The sequence below is a fragment of the Lotus japonicus genome, chromosome 3, assembly GCF_012489685.1.
Source record: "Lotus japonicus ecotype B-129 chromosome 3, LjGifu_v1.2".
Lineage (NCBI taxonomy): Eukaryota > Viridiplantae > Streptophyta > Magnoliopsida > Fabales > Fabaceae > Lotus > Lotus japonicus.
The window spans coordinates 86537755-86558355 of NC_080043.1; the positions used below are offsets into that span (position 1 = coordinate 86537755).

The 20601-nt window shown below is 34.2% G+C and overlaps 2 protein-coding genes across 2 annotated transcripts; both read right to left on the reverse strand.

Annotated features, from left to right (window-relative positions):
- Nucleotides 1-4890: 4890 nt before the first annotated feature.
- Nucleotides 4891-6624, reverse strand: LOC130746876 (zinc finger CCCH domain-containing protein 2-like). The gene has a single exon (XM_057599650.1). It carries the CDS (start codon nt 6122-6124, stop codon nt 5123-5125), a length of 1002 nt encoding a protein of 333 aa, XP_057455633.1. The 5' UTR covers nt 6125-6624; the 3' UTR covers nt 4891-5122.
- A 3383-nt stretch (nt 6625-10007) lies between these two features.
- Nucleotides 10008-14311, reverse strand: LOC130746878 (probable protein phosphatase 2C 58). Its single transcript, XM_057599654.1, has 5 exons — nt 14155-14311; nt 13087-13335; nt 12129-12405; nt 11034-11188; nt 10008-10314 (listed from the first exon to the last, which is right to left on the reverse strand). The coding sequence occupies exons 1-5, from the start codon at nt 14185-14187 to the stop codon at nt 10177-10179; spliced, it is 852 nt and encodes a 283-aa protein (XP_057455637.1). The 5' UTR covers nt 14188-14311; the 3' UTR covers nt 10008-10176.
- Between the last annotated feature and the right edge of the window lie 6290 nt (nt 14312-20601).

Here is a 20601-nt window from a genome sequence, read left to right on the forward strand (position 1 = left end):
TTGTCTTTCTTTAAGGAGTAAGAAGGATAGCAACACCCTTCTGTTCCCATTTTGGATCTAAATTCAACTCAAGTACTTTTAGACGTTGAATTCACATAATACCCACTTAAGATATCCTCCATATCTATAGATATTTGCTTTACATTTTACATGTAAAAATTAAAATACATCATACCCATCTTCACATAATACCCACTTAAGATATCCTCCATATCTATAGATATTTGCTTTACATTTTACATGTAAAAATTAAAATACATCATACCCATCTGACTGCCTAGTATCCACCACCTGGGCGGGTGATGGATGTAAACACCGCTATCAAATTGCTACAAATTAGTTATGGGAATAATAAATTCACATATCGTTAATAACTAATTTTTTAGTAGCTATTTTACTTATGAGTTTAATTTTGATGCACCGACGGTGTAAAGTTTTTTTACACCGTCAACCAATCAGATTTCAAGGATGTGACATGTTAATTAAAGAAATTAAATGAAAAGAGAGATTTTCTCACATCCTTGAAATCTGATTGGTTGACGGTGTAAAAAAACTTTACACCGTCGGTGCATCAAACTTTTTCTCTTTACTTATTATTGTTTTTTAAATCACAAACCTTATTTGACATGATTGTAATTTTTTTATTTACAAGTTATAAACAGTACGTGTACGAACAAGTTGGGCGCTATACACGGATCCCCCTAATATGCACAAGTTTTTTCCTTGTGTAACTTTACACAAGGCCGGTTCAACCGGATTAGTTTTTTTAAATAATATTTTAATTAAAAAATATGATTTATTATCTTAACCTCAAATTATTAGCCCCAATTATCAGCCCTAAATTATCATCTTCGTTATTCATCTCACTGTAACCAAAAAAAGCTTTGTTTTTCATCTGCATAAAGATTCCAGATCTGCCGCCGTCCCGCCTCCGTCCCAAGCCGTCCTGCTGTCGTCTTTCATCAAGGGAGAGTGAACCATCAAGATCCACCTTCTCCTCCTTCACCCCAAATTTCTCCCTTCATTTCACGTTCACATAGAAAAAAGAAAAAATGAACCACCTTTTCTTTTGATTCACCTCTCGGAACGGAACACAGTGTCATGTTCCGCGCGAGCAACAACCCGTGAACGAGTACCGGTCGCTGTCCACGCTGTTCCCCTTTTTATGGGCCGCCGGAGACGTCGTCGGGCCGTCATGGGCCTCTCCTTCGCCGTCGAAGAGAGTGAATCAGATGGGGACGCTCTAACGGTGTTGATGCCCAGATCTAGAAGAAAGCTTCAATCCCAACCACCACTTCTTGTTACTGTATTCGGGCAAGATCTGGGTTTCCCCCTTTTTGAATCTGGGTTGTTCTTCATCCACCCACCTACAGAAAGATCAGAGGAGAGTGAATAACATATTCCAGATCTATTTTGTTAGTGATGGTAACAGATTTGGTGATGTTATGTTCCAGATCTGATGGAGGTTGTGTTTATCAGATCTTTTATGTTGGTGGTGGTGACAGATTTGGTGATGGAAGCCATGTCCATCCACGTTAATTTTTAAAAATCTGAACATGATTATAAATTTGACGAATCTTTTTGGTGATTTATGAGTTTAGGTTTGAAGGCTAGATTGAGTTTTTTTTTTCCAGAAGCTGATGTTCTTCCATGTGGTCATTTCCACAGCACATGTTTACTTGCAGAGCTCATTGATCCTCCTTGTCCTCTATGCCTTAGCCATTAGTAGGGATATTCATCCTCCTCATTTTCAAACACTCATCAAATTTGATTATTAATCATGTGAACAAAAGAAAAATTAACACAAGCGCTGAGGCATTTTCTGGGTTCCCGTATAAATTGGTGATGAGTTTGGGGTTGGACTATCTAAATTTAATAATCTGGGGTCAAATTAATAAATCACATTTACAATTAATTAAAATAGAGAAAAACCGGTTCACCCATCAAAATGGGTTAAACCGGCCTTGTGTAAAGTTGCACAAGGAAAAAACTTGTGTATATTAGGGGGATCCGCTATACACAGCTTATTCCTACTACTTTCTTGGTTTTATGAAATATGCATTGTTAACAATGAGGACTTTTTATTTTCACACCAGAATGGTTGCCGTGATTTTAAAACATTTTTGAAGATTGAGTAATGATTTACCCAATACAAAAGTTATAAAATAAAACACTGCCTAGATAACCAACCCTCACATCACATCAGTGACTGATCAGTCTGTTGTTATACAACTCCTATAAACAACAAACTGGATTTGATGAATGATTAGAGCTCAATTAGATGATTGAAGCTAAATTTGAACAAGTAGCTAGATTTAATCAATGATTAGAAAGTGAACTTAGATTATTGAAGCTAAAAGAGAACTAGTACAACCATCTTAGGAAGCTAATTAATTATGTTTCGTATGCAAGGTGACCCCTCCCCATGTGGCCGAGTCATGTGAAATAATGCCTAAGTACATATCCATTTAGCATATCATAGCATTGGAGAACTCCAACTCAGAACACAAAACCTTGAAAGAAAACTAAAGGGAACAGTTTTGCAATACCATCAAAGTTTATTGTTTTAATTAGCTTATAGTACTTCGGTACCATGGTCAATTAACTACTACTTAATTTGTTCATCTTTATCTATATATAATGCGTTTTTAATCAGTAATTAACCAGAGGTTTTTTCCCCTTAATTTTTAATCACTTCCCCAATTAATTAATAGGGTAGTTGGGTTCTCAACTCGTGTTCCGCAAACAATTTTTATTTCCAGTGGAAGAAAAAATATATTTTGTTGTATATATTAATAGCATTACGACAATTCTGCATGCTCGCCATGTGTGGTATGTAAGGATGATCCATTAGAGCAACTCCAACCCTTGGTTCCTTATCTGGTTTCTTAACACACTATTCAGCACTATTCTGCACTATTCCTGTGGGCCCGTACTGCCACATCAGACTTAAGAAACTCCTAAGGAACTGAACCAGATTTTGCTCCAACCCATGGTTTCTTAAATTACTATTTGAAGGGTCCCACCCGTGTCCCACCATACAACATAAATTAATAATATTTATTTTCACACAATTTAGATTTAAAATTTAATACTAAATCAATTAAAAAATAATTTAATTAATATTTATACAAATTTAATTTAAATTTACTTAATAAAACCGGTCAAACCGGTAAATTCAAAAAAATTTAAAAAAAAAAGCCCAAACGGGCAGAAAACCGGGTCCAGCCGGTCAAAACCGGTCTGGACCGGTCCCAAACGGTTGGATGACCGGCTAACCCGGTCATCCACTATAAATACTCCCTTATCACTCCCTCCCTCATTAACCCTAGCCGTTTCCCCTTTCTTCTTCCTCTGCTCTTCTTTTCTTCTTCCTCTGCTCTTCCTCTGCTCTTCTTTTCTTCTTCCTCTTCTCTTCTTCCTCACAGCCAACTCCTCACCTCCTTCGACCCGCCACCTCACCGCCTCCTCACCGCCACCAAACACCCACAACCTCAAACAAAACCCACCTCTCCGCCACCAAACACCCACAACCACAACCAAAACCACCTCACCGCCACTCACCCGCCACCAAACAACCTTCACCGCCACCAAACCCGCCTCACCGTCTCCTCATCGCCACCAAACACCCACCACCGCAACCAAAACTTACCCCAGCCGCCATCAAAGCTTCAATCCGGACCCAAATCGCCCCTCAAGCACTGGATCGGAGACATGCAGGCCTTCCACCCTCCGCCACCGCCACCAGATCGGAGAAAAACAACCGGATCAAGCTTTCCTTTACACCCTTCAGCTTCTGTAATTTTTTTTTTTCATTTTTCTTTGTAAAAATTTAATCTTCTGAAGCTTTGTAATTATTTTCTATTTTTATTGTTTGAATAAAATTGTAGGTAGTTCATGCAATCTGTTTCTACTATTTCTTCCCTCTGAAATCTGTTGGAAGTGAATGTGAGAGAAAGTATGTTATTTTAATTAAGAAACTGATAAAGCAGAGTTGCTTGCAGAAGCAACTCTGCCCACTTTTCCTTAGCTAAGGAACCTTAAGGAACCCTGCTCCAATGGGTAAGAAACTGGCCCTTGGTTTCTTAGCAACTCCAACCTGGTTAAGAAACCAGCGTTGGAGTTGCTCTTACTACCAAAGAATCATTTTTTTATAGTGCAAGCAGAATCATTAAATATATAAATCAAGATTATTTCACAATTAACACGTAATCATAACATGACTAAGTAGATAAAGCTAATGAACCCCACCTGATTTAGGGATAGCACCCATGCGGTGCAGGCCGGCCCCCACAGCGAGATAATTTTTTACATCATCCTCATTCTCCTTTCCCCACAGATCCTCACATGACTGCAAACGTAGCATTAAAAAGTTTATAAATTAAATATATAAAACAATATCAAATTCAATACAATATAAAATTGTGAATAATTTGATGAATAATATATTAGAAGCTTAAACTATTAAATATAAAGATCACATGAATAACTTTATATTATTTTCTTAAATGTGTTCTTACACAAAAAGAGTCTTAAAGAGTAGAAAATACACATACTCACATTCCATATGTATCCATAGTAGTGTTATGCTTATAAAAAAAAAAAAAACTATAGTAGTGTTATAACGGTAAATAGTGGTTTATAATGGAGTAGCGGTGAAACTCATGACGATATCTTATAACATCATTGCGCCGCTATGACCCACTATTAACAAGTCTGGTTAAGACTAAAAAATGCCACAGACTAAAAAAATGACAAATAAATAGGAATAAAAACACTTTCATATTTTTTTTATAAAAAAAAACACTTTTAAGATAATGAAAGAAACTGAGGAAGTATATCATAACAATCCCTACTCATGAGTTCCTCTCTTATACATTAATCCAAAAATACAAGATCAATTCTAATTAATTATGGGCAGATATATAAATTACAGAATTGAAGACAGACTTGCAAATTCAGAAAACAATGAACTTAAAACAATAGAAATTAAGCAAAAGGACATATTTGCCTTTGCTCACACTGTATTTACACTTATTCAATTATCATCATCAATTCTTCATCATCATCATAATCTTCACCGCCACCATTATCGTCATTGTCGAGAGAAACAGAGCACCATTTACATCAGCAAGTCATTCACCCACCCAAAATCAGGGGCTGATGTGACCTCATCACAATTAACACCACCACCACCACCACCAACCTTGTTCTCTTCCCCCATTGAATACTTCTTCCCACTGGAAAACCTTCCAGAACTATTGCCTGGTGAAACATCTAGCCAATTCAGCTTAGAAGCAGAAACAGGGGAAGAAGAAACAGAGTCCCCAAAATTCAGACCCTCCAAGGAGCACAGTAGCTCCTTGCAGCTCATTTGATGGTTGAAATCCACAAACCTTGAGAGGGAACGTGAAGGTGAAGGAGAAGGAGAAGAAGAGGGTGACATTGGTGGAGAAGAAGAAAAATGGGACACACCAAACAGAGTTGAAGTTGGTGAACAAGAAACAGAGGAGCAATGGCAAAAGGAACAACACTTGTTCAACAACTTGGTACTAGATTTTTGGTGAAAACCCATGTCGTTGTTGTTGAGATCAGAGGGAAGAACCCTGAGTTGGCGAGGTGAATGTGCAAAGAAGCAAACCTTCCGCTTGCAGTTCCTGCCATCTTTGCAAGCCTCTGTTCTGTACCTCGCCGGGTGCAGCCAGCACTCAAAAACGCCGTGGGAGAATTCGCAGGCGTCGCCGCGGCTGCATGCACCGGCGCGGCGGTACTCGGGGCAGACAGCACCGGAGTAGTGGAACCGGCGGGGGTCACGGCGGCGGGCCTTTTCACCAGGGTGGGCAAACGGGCACTCCGTCCAGTCGTGGCTGCGGCTGCGGGTGCACCGCCGGACCTTGAACTCGAACATGCGGAAGTGGTCGGAGGAGTACGGGTCGTCGTCGTCGGAGTCCGGCGGACCGTTGTGGGGGAGGTACTTCTGAAGGAGGGTCTCATCGGAAAACATGTCTCCGGCGGGTGAAAAATCTCCGGTACGGCGTGGGAGGAGCTTCCTCGGAGGGATGTCAATATCTCTCAGAGATTTCTTGAGAGAGAGGAGCTGCTCTGAGCAAACACCACTGCTCATTTTGGATTTTATAGTGAAAGATTCAGTGGAGAGTGATGAAAGATAGAGAGAAATTAAGGGGGTGAATGAGAGTTATATAGGGTGGTTCATGTTCTTGAGGAGAGAGAGAGTGAATGAAAGTTTAAGAGAGAGAGTGGCGTGGCTGCATAGCATTTGATATGAACATGCAAGAGAGGGTATGTGGCAGTTTGACAATTCGTTGCAGTCATCAGATTTGCCTATGTGTAACTGTGTGCTGCAAAGTTGTGTTTGTTCAAGTATATATGCTGTGCCAGGTTTTGGATCTTGCTTTTGGTTTGGGTTATGTTGTCATCACCATGCATGATGATAATTCTAGATGGGAAAAATGTTTGATAGACACCCGGCCGCCCGGCCAGGCCAGCCGAACATACAACTTGGCTCAACGTTTTTTTTATAGACAAATGTTAGTTGTTATGTCAGTAATTTAGTCATTTTCAAAGTTTAAACGCTGGACCCTCATCTCACACAATTCTTATATTTCTATAGCTCTTACCACTTAGTTCGATCACATGTAAATTATGTTAAAGAGTCATAAATACAATACCTGTGATATTGTTTATAACATGAGAGGATCTTAATCCTATCCTATATGTGTACTACTGAAAACCTTTGCTCATAATGTGATAGGTTAAGTAAGGAGAGAAAAGCAGAAATCAAATGTATATGACGTGTTTAGAAATTATAATTCTTATAGATCACATCACTTGGTGCGCATAGGGCTGGGCCTTCATGTAGGGGAGGTTCCTTAATTTTGCATAAAATTCCAAAAGTTAGTTTCATTGCTTATACTTTACTTTATCCTATTTCCTGTATATTCCTCGACTCTCAATATGTGTTTTTTGGGAAAAATCTTTAGTGGTCAAATCTTTGACTAATTGTTCGAAGTTAAAATCTTTTAATGATATTATTCTTAGGGGACTGTTTTCCTCTCTAGTTGAGTCTGAAAACATGACAACAAAGGATTAAGAAAAATTACACTCTCCTTTATAAAATAATCATGATTGTTTAACTTTAATCGCAGTAATATTTAAAGATTAAGTTCATCACATTTTCTTTACACAAAATGTGATAAAATGTGGTTTTCCATTACATGCATTGAAAGTAAATCATGGTTATCGTTTCTTTCATGACAACATTAGACTATTATGTCAGCAAAATGAAGTATTAGAGCAAGAATTTTTTTTAGTGAAATCTTATACTTTTCAACAGAAGAGATTTATTTTCAGAGTCAACTAAAAATTGGAGATACAGGGCTTACCATTTCATACTGCTGACCAAATATTAGCAGTTGTGGTAAATGGATTGTAATCAGTATGTTATATGACATAAGAGAAAATGAATTGTAAAATTTATAAACTAGTTACTTTCCTGAAAATGAAATGGAGAATATAAGAAAAGAGGGTCTGTTGAACTTGTTTCCTAAATAAAAAAAGACAGTATGTATATATGCACGTTTGAAAATACGGCGAAAAACTACAAAAAAAACAAAAATATTTTCTTTTGGCATTTGTAATTGTTCACCATAATTTTAGTCTCATTATAGTTTCTTCACGATGTATCCACCTTGAACTGTCAACCATGGTTCACCATCTAAGATAAAGCACTTGTAGTATTAATCAATTGAAGCTTATCTTAAAATAAGTCCTAGCCCATTGATTTCATTTAAGAAAAATAGAATAAGGCCCATTAAAGGAAAATAATCCTTAGGTTTGGACCAACTTTTTAGGACCATTACTTAGTGCTATAATAAAGGCTTTTCACTGTAGTTTCTTTCCCTATAAAGAATGTTTCAATCAAATTAATGGATAAGAGCAACCATGACACTTGTGCAATAGCTGCTGGGACTGGCAGCTGAATTCCATGTGAAAGGTGAAGAAGGTTAGGTTAGATAATTGCATTGCATGCAAATAGAGGGTGAGAAAGTCACAAGTTACTGTCTTTTTTAATTCTCCAATCCCAATGACGAAACAGACACACACGAACATTAGATTCTCTGTGCCAATGTAAAGGTTAGTAAATGAATTAATGTCGCTCCATTTTGGAGGGATCATGGCTTTAATGCATTTGATGCATCTATAAACCAATGCTGGTTTTGGGAGAAACTGGTGAGAAAGAAAGTGATGGGAAAGAAAAATGTAAAAAAAATTAATAGATTTGAAGCTTCTTGTGATGTTTTATGTATTGAAGGGTATTGAAAAGAAAGAAATATTTACTTTTTGGTTTTTAGTTTAATCCACATGTATTCTCTATTAAAGTACTTCCTCCGTTCCAGAAAGTTTGTTGTTTTGCACCATTTTTCAATATCCCAAAATGCTTGTTGTTTTAGAAAATCAATGCATTTTTTGCTAATATTTTCCACCTATACCCTCATTTAATACATTTTTTCTCACTTATCACCTTTCATATTAACCAACCACAACTCTTCTCTATTAATTACATTCTTCTCTATCTAAGTATAATTTAAGAGTTGCACATCATACTAGTAAAATTAAATAAGGGCAATCTTGTCAAATTATACTATCAATAATTGTTTTCTTACTCTTTATGCCACAACCTTAAACTACAAACTTTCTGGAACGGAGGGAGTAATTTTATTCGAATCAAGTAGAGTTACTATAGACAACAATCTTTTTGTTGTACTTTTTCTCCTGCGGCTAGAATTCAACAAAATATGTTTAATGAGTATATCTAGCATTTATATATAACTGGTAATTCATCAAATAAATGTAGAAATTGTGTTTCTAAATTGTGACTTAGAAGAAGAAATTTATGTCTCGATTACCTTAAGGTTGGTGCAAATTTCTCTAATTCTTATTGTTGTGATATGAAGTGTGCCAACACTTAAATGGTTTAAAGCAAGCCCCAAACCAATGACATGAGAAATTTGATTCAATTTGGACTAGTGAGGAGACTTTCATGGTGAAGTAGAGAAATGTGTTTATTAAGAGTCATTAAATCGTAAAAGTGTTATTATATCTATGTATTGAGATGATAGGTTTATTTGTTGTTTTTGTGATCAAACTTAGGAGAATATTCCTTCTACAACCATTTTTTTAACTTTTGAAATATATGGGATCATTGTATAGTATTTCAAAAGTTCATACAAAATTACTTGTCTTAAACATTCTAAGTTTTTATATACTAAACTTTACAATGGAGATGGTAATGAAGCTAGTGAATGGCCAAGCGTGCATGAGATTGGTTCTCAATTGGCATAATCCAGTGACCAGTGCAAAGCTTCATATCTAAATATTTTGTTATGAGCCTATACGAATAAACACATTTTTCACATGTGCACCGTCATCCTTTTGACTTTTTATTTTCGTAATCCATGAACTTTAACAATTTGTCCATCCAGATTCTCATAAAGCAGAATATAAGACCTGATATGAGACACTTCAACTTATGATCTTTTAGTATATCTCCTTTGATTTGGTGGCTTGTTTGTTGTTATTATGAAATTAGATAGACTCTGTAGCTATAAAAGATTAGAGTTTTATCCCTTCCTAATGTATTAAGTACAGTAAACAATGAATTTTACATATGATGTGGGTGTTTTCATATTTAATAAATATTTTTCATCATTTGGCTTGTCAGCTTAGGAGTATTAATTTGTTTGCAAGGCAGTCACAATTTTTTTTCTTCTCTTGTAATTCATGTATACAAGTTAAAACTCAATATCTAAAGTAGCCTTCATTAATATTTATTATCCAATACAGATGGCTAAAAAATTCCACACAGATTCAGCAGAACCTGCGACTAGTTATAAGGCTAATAAGTCCTTATACAAGATAGAGCAATACTCACATATAAATTAGTTTTTAAGATAGATCAGAGCTCGTCGTAACTCATATTTTAAGAGTGGCGGCAATAACTATTCATTTAGACACACGCGCTTAATAGAATTTCATAAAAAAAAGTAAATGTTTGATTGGATCATCTATACATGTGATCAATTCTGATGAACTTGTGAAAGCATTCAGCTTAGAAAAGAACAAGATGTTCATCTGAGATACACACATTGTACAATGTCATTGGAACTTCACAACTATGCAGGATATGTCATCCTTACTCTTCTTGGAAACAGCCTCTTCAATCAAGCGTTCAGCTGCAGCCTGAGCATCCTTTATTTGTCTAATAGAATCCACTGCTTCTTGGTTTGACATAACCTGCAAACATAAATGGGGAAGAAAGTGATCAGTTAAGGGAACTGCTGAACTATGTAAGAAAATTAAGTGAGCGTATGTTTGGAAATTCGTCTAGAAGTGATTCTGAAGCTAAAAGCAATTCAGGGAAGAAACTACGTTGACTATTTTTCTGTGTCATAATTGATTTTGAGGAAAGAGAAGTTGGTCTAAGCATATTGTAAGTGTGCATGTTTGGAAACACTTTTACAATTGATATTGAAGCAATGATCAATTCTAGAGATAAGCTTGTGTGCGTAGTTTCTAGGATTTAGAGTTAATTCTAATGAAAGAGAAGCTAATCCAAACCTGCTATAAGTTTTTTGGTCTCTTAGATTTGAAAGAGCTTATTTGAACTTTACAACTTTTATGCAAGTGTTTGATGGAACTTATATAAAGTGCTTAAGGCATACGTATTTGAGCTTGTTTTCAAAAGTTGTTCAAATTCGCTTATGAATAAGAACTTATACCTATTTATAACTATTTCGAGCTTACTTCAATAAGCTTCTCACTATAACCAATATGCATCAGTGCTTATGTGATAAGTGCTTAATTAAGTTGTTTATCCAAATACAGCCGTGATTAATTGTTACTTCCCCAAATCCCCTCCCCTCCCTACCACATTTTCATTGATTGGTGCCTCAGAAGTCTACTAAAATTCATGTACTGAACTGAAAGAGAAGGAAAGTCTTTAAAAAGCTAACCTTCCATATTCCATCACTAGCCAGAATGAGAAACTCTATATGCTGATCTACATCCTGTACAACCACATCAGGTTCTGAACTAAGATGCATCTTCAAGCTCTTGTCACCAAAAGCCCTTGCTACTGCCAGCTGTCCATCTACACGAGGCACATCTCCTGCAAGAAGCAGAAATTCAGAACTACTCATAAGTTCTATATTACCAAGTTTTGTTTATAATTTGTCATAAACCAGAGTTTGAACTATTGAAAGAAGACAAGTGAATGGTTTTATTATATTTCTAGTACCATGCAAGAGTCCATAAGATTTGGAGCCTAGACAATGCAATATGCTTAGGTTCTAAAATTGAGTTATTCTATTATACTCCCTCCGTCCCTAATTATAAGCTAACATTGAGACTTTTTTTGTGTCACTAAATATAAGCTAACCTTGCAAAAGTTAATATTTCTTTCCATATTCACCCTTGCATTTATTGGTAGTGGAGCACCACCATTAGTAGTACAATGATGAAAAAGTGTTATCATAAATAGGGGTAAACATAGAAAGTTGTACATTTTTTTTGAAAACCAATGCATCAATTAAGGCTTTCTTAATAAGTGTGATTTTTACAACTTTAGCTTATAATTAGGGACGGAGGGAGTAATATTGAGGCAACAAGAATCGAACTCAAGAAAAATTGATTATAAAGGCTCTGAACAATTATCACAAGAGGTTAAACATTTGAAATACACATGAATGATTGTATCATATATTTCTAACATAATTACCAATGGAAATCTATCTGAAAAGTGAACCAAAATGAATGCAAAGATTATAATACATCTCTCCTATGCAATTTTAAGTCCATATGGACAGAAAATTTCAATCATATATTTGCTCAAAATATCATCTTATAAAAGTTAGTCCAAGTTTGGAAACTCATTTGAAAATCACAGTGAAACTAAAATTATGGTGGACTGAAGCAAAAACTAAGAAAAGTTGTTTCTGTTCACTATAATTTTGGCTTCATCATAGTTTTCAGACGGGTTTCCAAACATGCACTTAATGTTGAACATTCTGCAATTAACAAAACTCAATTTTACTGAAGTCTGAAAAAACCTGGGAGATTTGAGACAAAACCACCACGTCTTTCAATATATTTTTTCTCCTTGCTTGGCTCATGATCAATAGATAGTTGCCTTGCCTTTCCATTCTCACAAACAACAGCTCGAGAGTCACCAACATTTGCTATTACAAGCTTCTGGCCATCAATCAGTATTGCAGTTACTGCTGTTGATCCTCCTCTTCCCAAGACAAGTGATTGTTCTAGTATTTTCTCATCTGTTTCAAGATAAGCTCTCTTCACTGCGATTTCTGTTTCAGTCCAGAAGTCATTCTGCTTGCACCAAACAGAAATGTATGTTATAGAATAATACAAGAACCACTTTAAGTTGGTTTAGTGCATTTTTGGATCAAGCATATCGTAATTGATTATGGTAAAGCGAGTAAAAGTGAATTGAAAGTGAAATGATTTATGTTTAGAAATAATTATCGGAAAAGTGATTTCTATAGGGTAATGTTGGAAAATCCAGTTATGACTCACACAGTTGATTATGTTCACAGCAGCTACTTTGTCCGTGTTTGGATCAACGTTGTCAAAGTTGATTTTAGTTGAATTTAATTTTCATAAGATTGATTACGGTAAAAGAGAGTTGAAGTTAGTTGAAACTTGAAAGTGTCAATGATTTATGTTTCTATACATTTGTAAAAAAGGTGATTTTTGCAGGTAATGTCGGGAAATTCAGCTATAAAAACTCAGTTGATTATTATCAACGTAGAAGCTTCTCTCCCTAGCTTATGACAGAATTTATTTTGGGATTACAATCAATTCTATAAGATGACTGATGATTCTCAAACATCTTCACTGTCATCTAGAAGTGATTTCAAGAGTAAGAACTGATTCTGAGGTCATACACTCTCTCTAGCTTCTCCACATAATTGATTTTGGAACTGAAATAAATATCTATATAACTATGATCATGAAAGTGTAGCCAAGCTGAAGTGATATGAAAGTTACCTGTTTCAAGATGTTTTGGAAAAGGTGGTTCTGCAAATAGCTTGCAACATCATGGCCTAAGTGGCCATCAAATATAGCAAACAAACCCAATTCTTTGTCCTTGTCTTTTTTAAATTCTGAAACTAAATAATCTTCCATAGGATGGGCTGATTTTCCTTTCATCAAGTGAAAGCCATGTGTAATATGTTTTGATGTTTTGCCTTTTCCTTTCCCTGTTTCTGGTACTGATGTTCCAAGCCCAACTTTCACCTAGACACATGATTAAAGTAAATCTCAGTCTCATTTGGAAGCTTGGCCCTTAAAATAAAAAATATGTATAGAGTTCTAATTTTAGTTAAAATGTAAAAAACAAAACAATTGAACTGCCATGTTGTATGTTTATGGTAAGTTTCCCAATTAGATGGTCAACTTTTGGTTCAGTATTTTATATTTTTGGAAAAATATTCTTTTTTCATAAAATATCTCTTGGAAGAAGAAAAAACAGGGTTATCTGAAATAAATTAATCCAAACAAGCATCCAAAGAAAGGACTATGAGCACATTGACCACTAATTCTGCAATAAGCAGTTTTAGATGCTATTAGCACATTCCTAATGAATCTTCATATATCCTGCACTAAGTCAATACTATTCGAGTCGAGTCGGGTAAGACCCCTATCATATGCGTAGTAACGTTTTCCTTCCCTACCAAGTATTTAACGCAATGCACTGAAAACTTTCTGATTTATCGTAAACTCTTCTTAAGTATACTTTCTAAGCAAACAGAGAAATGGAAAAGACAATAACATTTTTGTCTATTCAGTACAAATCCATGCCTAAACAAAGAAAGCTTAAACCCCAAAACATCAATTACAGTTCAGAAAACTAGCTAAAAAAACAAACAAGTTGCATTACTTACTTGCAAACAATACCATAACCTCAAGAGAACTCCAGAATATTATAGATAAGAAGTTGCATTTGCAACATACATCCATAAACAAGTAACACATATTAATGAATATATATATATATATATATATATATATGGCATGTTATTATTTGCATAAGAGCATATATTTTTCTCTACGTACCTTCATCTTTTGGAGGATTTCTTTGCCAGTCATGATTGCTATAGTGCTAGAAGAAGTTGATTCAGATTTCAAGAGTTTACAGAAGAAGAAAGAGAAGGCAGGGTGTATAAATATGTAAAAGTTTGACTTCTGAGCACGTGACCAGCTGCATTATTTTATAGACCACATTCTTTGACAAAAACGCGTTCTTGCCGACGAGCTTTCTTTAATTTGGCCCTCTTTCTGTCTAATCTTCCTCTTGCATATCATTTATTATTTTCTGTTCCTATAGCAACTTGCTATTTTCCCACTTGTTAATTCATTGTTCCCATTTGCATGACCAAGTTGAAATGGATTCCATCACAAGGAAGAAAAATCGGTGTCGTTTGTTTTACCAAGTCATGGAGTAATACAAATGAGCTTAAAGCATATTATAATCGGTTTCTCTTTTCCTCAAAATCGATTCTGAAAGTTGAAAGCTATTAAGTGCGTGTTTGCATTAGTCTTAACTTAATTGATTCTTGACAAAATTGACTATAGTAAAATTGTGTTTAGTGAACGTGAGTTGTTAAATTAATGTGATTTATATTTAAATACATTTATTAAAAAATGATTTTTGTAGATAACTTTTTAAAGTTCTGTTGTAAAATTTTAAAATTGATTATATTTAACGGAAAAAAAAACTCTCTCTAGTTTTTAGCAGAATTCCTTTTAAAACTAAAATCAATTTTCTGAAATGACTATCAAACATTTGCATATATTGTTATCAAAATTGATTTTACTCCATCATAAGTGATTCTAAAGTTCTCCAAAATGTAGAATCAAACACACTTTAAAAAGCTTCCCCTCAAAATGGATTATAACTTCTAAAGTAATTGTAGAAAGAATTTCAAAACATGCACTAATGTCTTTAGTTCTGCCAAGAACCCCAAAATCACTTTCTGAATAGAGAGTTGCCATGCTTTAAGCAGTGTGACATCAACCCTCGAAATTAATTGAGATCACATATGCATTGTGATGAATCTGAACAGATAAGGAAGTGTTTGGTAGGTACGGAAGAATTTTATATTGAATTAAAGGTGGTTGTGACTTGCATAATGTTCATGCATGATTTGATATAAATGCAACTGGGTCTGTCAAAATCAGCCACCTGGTTTGGAATTGTTCAAAAGGGTGTCTTTAATAAATTAAGAAAAAGAAATATCACTGCTTTCTAATTATTGATGTGCCTGAATACAGTGGATTTAGTAGCTTAAAACTAAAAAACATGCATTCATATATAGTATATATACTGCATATTCTATTTTATAAGATTGTTTAATTTGTTGGTATATTGACTATTGAGTGATGTTTAGCAATTAACAGCTCAGTTTGCAACGTAAATTGAGTGTATGGGAAGAGTTATTGAGTTCGATTCTTACACAATATACTTTAGGAAGGGATGAAGAGTATTAACTGTGATTAAATGCTGAATCTAACGGCATCCAAATGATGACCGGTACCAAATATTTATGAAGAACAAAAAAGTTTAGCAATTATACACGTTCGCACATTCTAGTAAATTAAGTAATGTCAAAGTTCATCATAAAAAGTAATGTCAAAGTTATTTTTTTCCCAAGACATATAGCAAAAGTCGTAAAACTAGTTCCTTAAAGTTAGAAGATCATATTGAGCGAGTATTTGTTCATACGCATTATCCTAAACTAGATATTTTTGTGCTTAACTTCATTCATACTAAGGATGTGCTACACCTTGGTATAATGTCAGACTTACAATTGAAAAGGTCCATTAAACTCAATTTTATCATGACCTATATCTATATTTAAAGGTAAAATAGCAATAATGTTTAGTACACAAATCAATTTCACCTCCACCTGATGAGATAGAGTATAAATGAGAGAGAAATGAGTGATATGATTGGGATGTGACAGAAAATATAGAGTGTGTGGAAATGAGGTGGAAGAGAAAGTGAAGTGTGTATATATAGTGTCAGGGTAATTGAATTATAATTTCTGAATTTTTTATAGAAGGAGATAAAAAAGTCCACTAAACTCAATTTTGTGCGTGAACTAAGCCACACAAAGAAAATCCTCTTTGTATTGTCCTTGGGATAGGTGCAACACTATGGTCCTTTTCTTGGACCAGCCACTAGAGACCCAGATTTGTTAACAAGGATATAAGAGGGCTATAAATGAGATGAAGCCGCACCCAATGAGATGATGTTATATGACATGATTCCATGTAATAAGATTATTCGTTAGATGAAGATATCTCTTTGGTAATATGACACCTAAGAAAAGAGCGCTACTTGCAAGATGCGGATGCCCCCAGTGAAATAATGAGATAATGTGATATGAAATGATTCTGGGTGGAAATGACTATCTTAGATGAAGTCATCCTTTTAGATAAAATGACCTTAGGAGGAGAGGGTTATCATGGAGATGTAAATTGTCCGATGACATGACATGATGTGGGAGAGAAATTAGCTATATGTTAGATAGAGTTGGCCCAAGAAAGAGATCACCTCATAAAAATATGGCTATCAGCGAGATGGAGACACCTCATAATTTTGACTGCTCTCATGTGTGATCCTTATCGTATTCTATTTTTGGATTCTTTTATCAATTGGAATGATATAATTATATTCTTACATCCTTTAAACTTGCATTATGTGAAGATTATATTTCTTTGAGTCGAGGAATCATGAAATTTATATTGTAACATATAAATTTGTGTGTTTGTGTGTGTTTCGTTAAATGATTTCGATAATTTTAATTGGTATTATGTCACACTTACACTAAGTTTAAAAGAGAAATTAATTCGTGCTTATGATGTTACTCCTTCTAGTTCACAGTGGGTTTTAAGTCCTCATTAGTGCTATGTTTGGTTGGGGAAGGGAAAGGGAAAGGAAAGAAAATACGCCTCGATTTTCGTGTTTTTTTTCCTTTCTCTTTCCCTTCTTCCAACCAAGCAATGCCTATATTTATGACTTACCTCTATCCTTTATTTCTATTACGGATTTTCAGGTAGCTGGCTATAAGGTTGTTTCAAATATAGATCGTTTAATTGATTCTTTTTGGTACACCTCTTTTGGTTTGGTGGCCATTTTAATGTCATTTCCTGGTCATTTTGGTAACTCACATAGGTATAAGGTATATAGAATAGTTTTATTTTGTAAAATATAAAACAAAGAAAACTTATATATGGGTATTGGATCACGTTGCTACTTGGATATTAAATACTAGTACTTTTGACCCGTGCAATGCACGGGGTATTTATTTTTGTTTATGGTGTGATTTTTTTTAAAATGGGTGTTATTTTTGTTATATTTATCAAAAGATTATTGATGAAATAAAAGAGAAAAAATAATTTCAGATATAAGAAAACCTAAATCTATAAGTTTTTTTTGTGTCATGAATGTATTTGATTTATTTTTTAGAAGTGAAATTATTTTATTTATTTGTGGTTTTTTCCTTATTTATCCAAATGCTACATTATTTAATTTTGCTTTTAATAGCAATTTAATATATATTTTATGTAGAGGGTTGTATTTACATATATGAGCTAATTTTAGACACTAAGGAAATTGTCATATATTTTTTTATAATTTGAATAATTAGAATGAGAATAAAACTGAGAATAGTGATTTTCCTTATAAATTTCCTGAAATTAAAAAAAATAAACAGAAATATAGTATGTCAGTTTAAAATTGTAAAAAATTATAGAGGATGAAACTTACAATTGCTGTTGCGATTCCACATTTCCTGAAAAGAAAAAACATGAGTATAATTTGATTAAATGGATTCAAGTATTGTTTATTTTTGTATATAAATATGTAAAGAATTTAGGTATATGACATTGCGAAGAACTTATTTGTAACTACATTTGAAGTAGTATGAGAGTTGTTGTCATCGTTGTCGCAAATGAGTATTATTAGTCATGCACGATTTGTAACTATAGAGAATGGTATATATAGTTGGCTATGTGAAAATACCAGTTTTGGAAAATATAAACAAACATATTTCAATGATTATCCTTGGCATGTTTTTATTGTCATGGCAAAAGAAAGTGTAATGGAAAACTATCTCCTTTGAAAATTTAAAGGGATTCTCCTATTTGACGGAATTAATGTTAATTTTGTAATGAACACTGTGTCCAACATTTGATCCAGATATCACCTTGCTTCCGACAAATATGTTCCTATTCAAATAACTCTCAGATGCGTACCATTACAAATTCTAGGTTATTGATCAATGTTTCTTAGAATCTTTACCGCAATGTTTTGTTTCAAAGCTTAAAAAACACATCGTACTGGAAGCCAAAGATGAGTTTCACCAGGGCCCCACGGTGAGCGTCAATGTTCACGTAATGAAAATGATGTAGGTATCAAGTCTGGATCTAGTGTGATCCGCATTGAACGTGGATATTCATGTTTATTTATATTGTGCACTTTTCCAAAATCAATGTTATTTTTATCACCTTTATTAAAAGAAAGTTTATGAATTAATAGAATGAAATTAATTTTAGATAAAAGAAAATATAAATTTGAATATTTTTTAAAATAATTTAACCACATGTAAAATTTTAGTACCTTATCATTTTTACCAAATCGAAAGATGGGAGACTATTCATCCATGCATAATTTTTTACCCGATATATTTTTTTTTTGTGATTACAACAGGTATCAAGGACAACTTTCTCGCACCTCGACTAATCCTACACACGGTGCGTGACTGGTAAGGCTAAATATTAATATTTTTTAATTCTTGTTTGGCATATCTTTGCTAACACATTATCATACTCATATTTATATTGTGTTGTAGCTACATTCGTAAGGGAGGTCTTACTGCCTTGAACTTTAGTCCCAAGCGAGCTTCTAGCCATGTTGAATGGGTCTGGCTGTTGTCATGGCGAAAGATTAGAAGAGAGGGGGTGATGACAACCTTAGGAAGACATAAAAGAGGAAGGGATGTAATAGAAATATGAGAAAGGGGTGTCATAGTAACTTTATAAAGTTATTAACAACCACTCATTTTTTTATTTTTTTCAAGTTCTTTTCATAATTTCTCATATTTTTTATGGGATCCAAATTGCTTCTTAGAAATTCTACACCTTGTTCCATATGAGTTGTTGACTCACCTTAGCCTTTACCAATCCGATATGACATTTGGATGTCAACTTAGAAAAAACTAATTTCAAAGTTGATCATACATTGTCAGCATGTAGCAGACTAAATGGAACATAAATATGAAGAAAAAAAAACATAACTAAATAAAGGATTAATCATTCTCTTTTCAAAAGTTTGATAAGTTCAGCATTAGAGCTTCCATAACCATCTCCAATCAAGTAGCTTCCAAACCACTCTACAACTATCATCAAAAGCAAGATCATCACTTTCTTTTTCAAACCTTGCCACTAAAGAACCCTCTATGAAATATGTTGCATCAAGGGGTGGACATTGACTATGATATCTGGTTTGTAGTCCATCAGCCCTGCCACCTCCTCTATGAAAAATGAGCTAGTGCAATGCCAATTTGAAAACACACCTTAATTTCATATTTTCATAAACATTGAATATGTGATTTAGAAATTCTTAACTCACATATTATACCGCTAAAGAAACTATTGCAATTTTTCAGAGTAAAAGGGAAGGATTGTCATTGCAATTCTCAATAAATGAATAATGATACAAAAAAGGCTATCTCAAAAGTCAAAGTTTATCAGGTAAAATTTTCATATTAGATTATGATCTACAAATCAAGGTTAATTATAAAGTGGAAAAGCATTAGAAGAGGAACATACCATTGGCTCGTTATTTAGTAGGCAATAATCGCAGCTAAATAAGTGAATCATCTAGGAGAACTTGTATCAAAAATGGAATCAACTCATTGACGTGTCAACCTAAGAACGAAATGTGGCTACGGAAGGTGCTATATTATAGAGCTGAAATGCACCTCTTGGAAACCCAAAAGCTTACTCAGTGACTCCTAATAAAATGCAATAACATTAGACTTTGTAACTGACTCTTAAAGACACTTTAACCAAGATTAAAAGCACGAAATAAAACTGACAATAATGAATTATTTTTAACAGGTATTGGAAACCCAAAAGCTTACTCAATGACTCCTAATAAATTGCAATAACATTAGACTTTGTAACTAACTCTTAAAGACACTTTGACCAAAATTAAAAGCAGGAAACAAAACTGATAATAAGCAATTATTTTTAACCGTTATTGGCAAATATCAAAATAAGTTATATTATTAATCATAACCTATCAACTAATCAAATGAGGAAAACATAAAAAAAAAACACACTAATGGGAGAGTATAGGCCAAGATGACATAGCTGGCATAAAACTCACCCAAAAGACTTGGGAAAGCAAACAAACCAAAAAATCTCTTCACTACAACCCAAGAGCGGAAAAGATAAACACAATATAAAGCTGAAATGTAACTCATGGAAAAA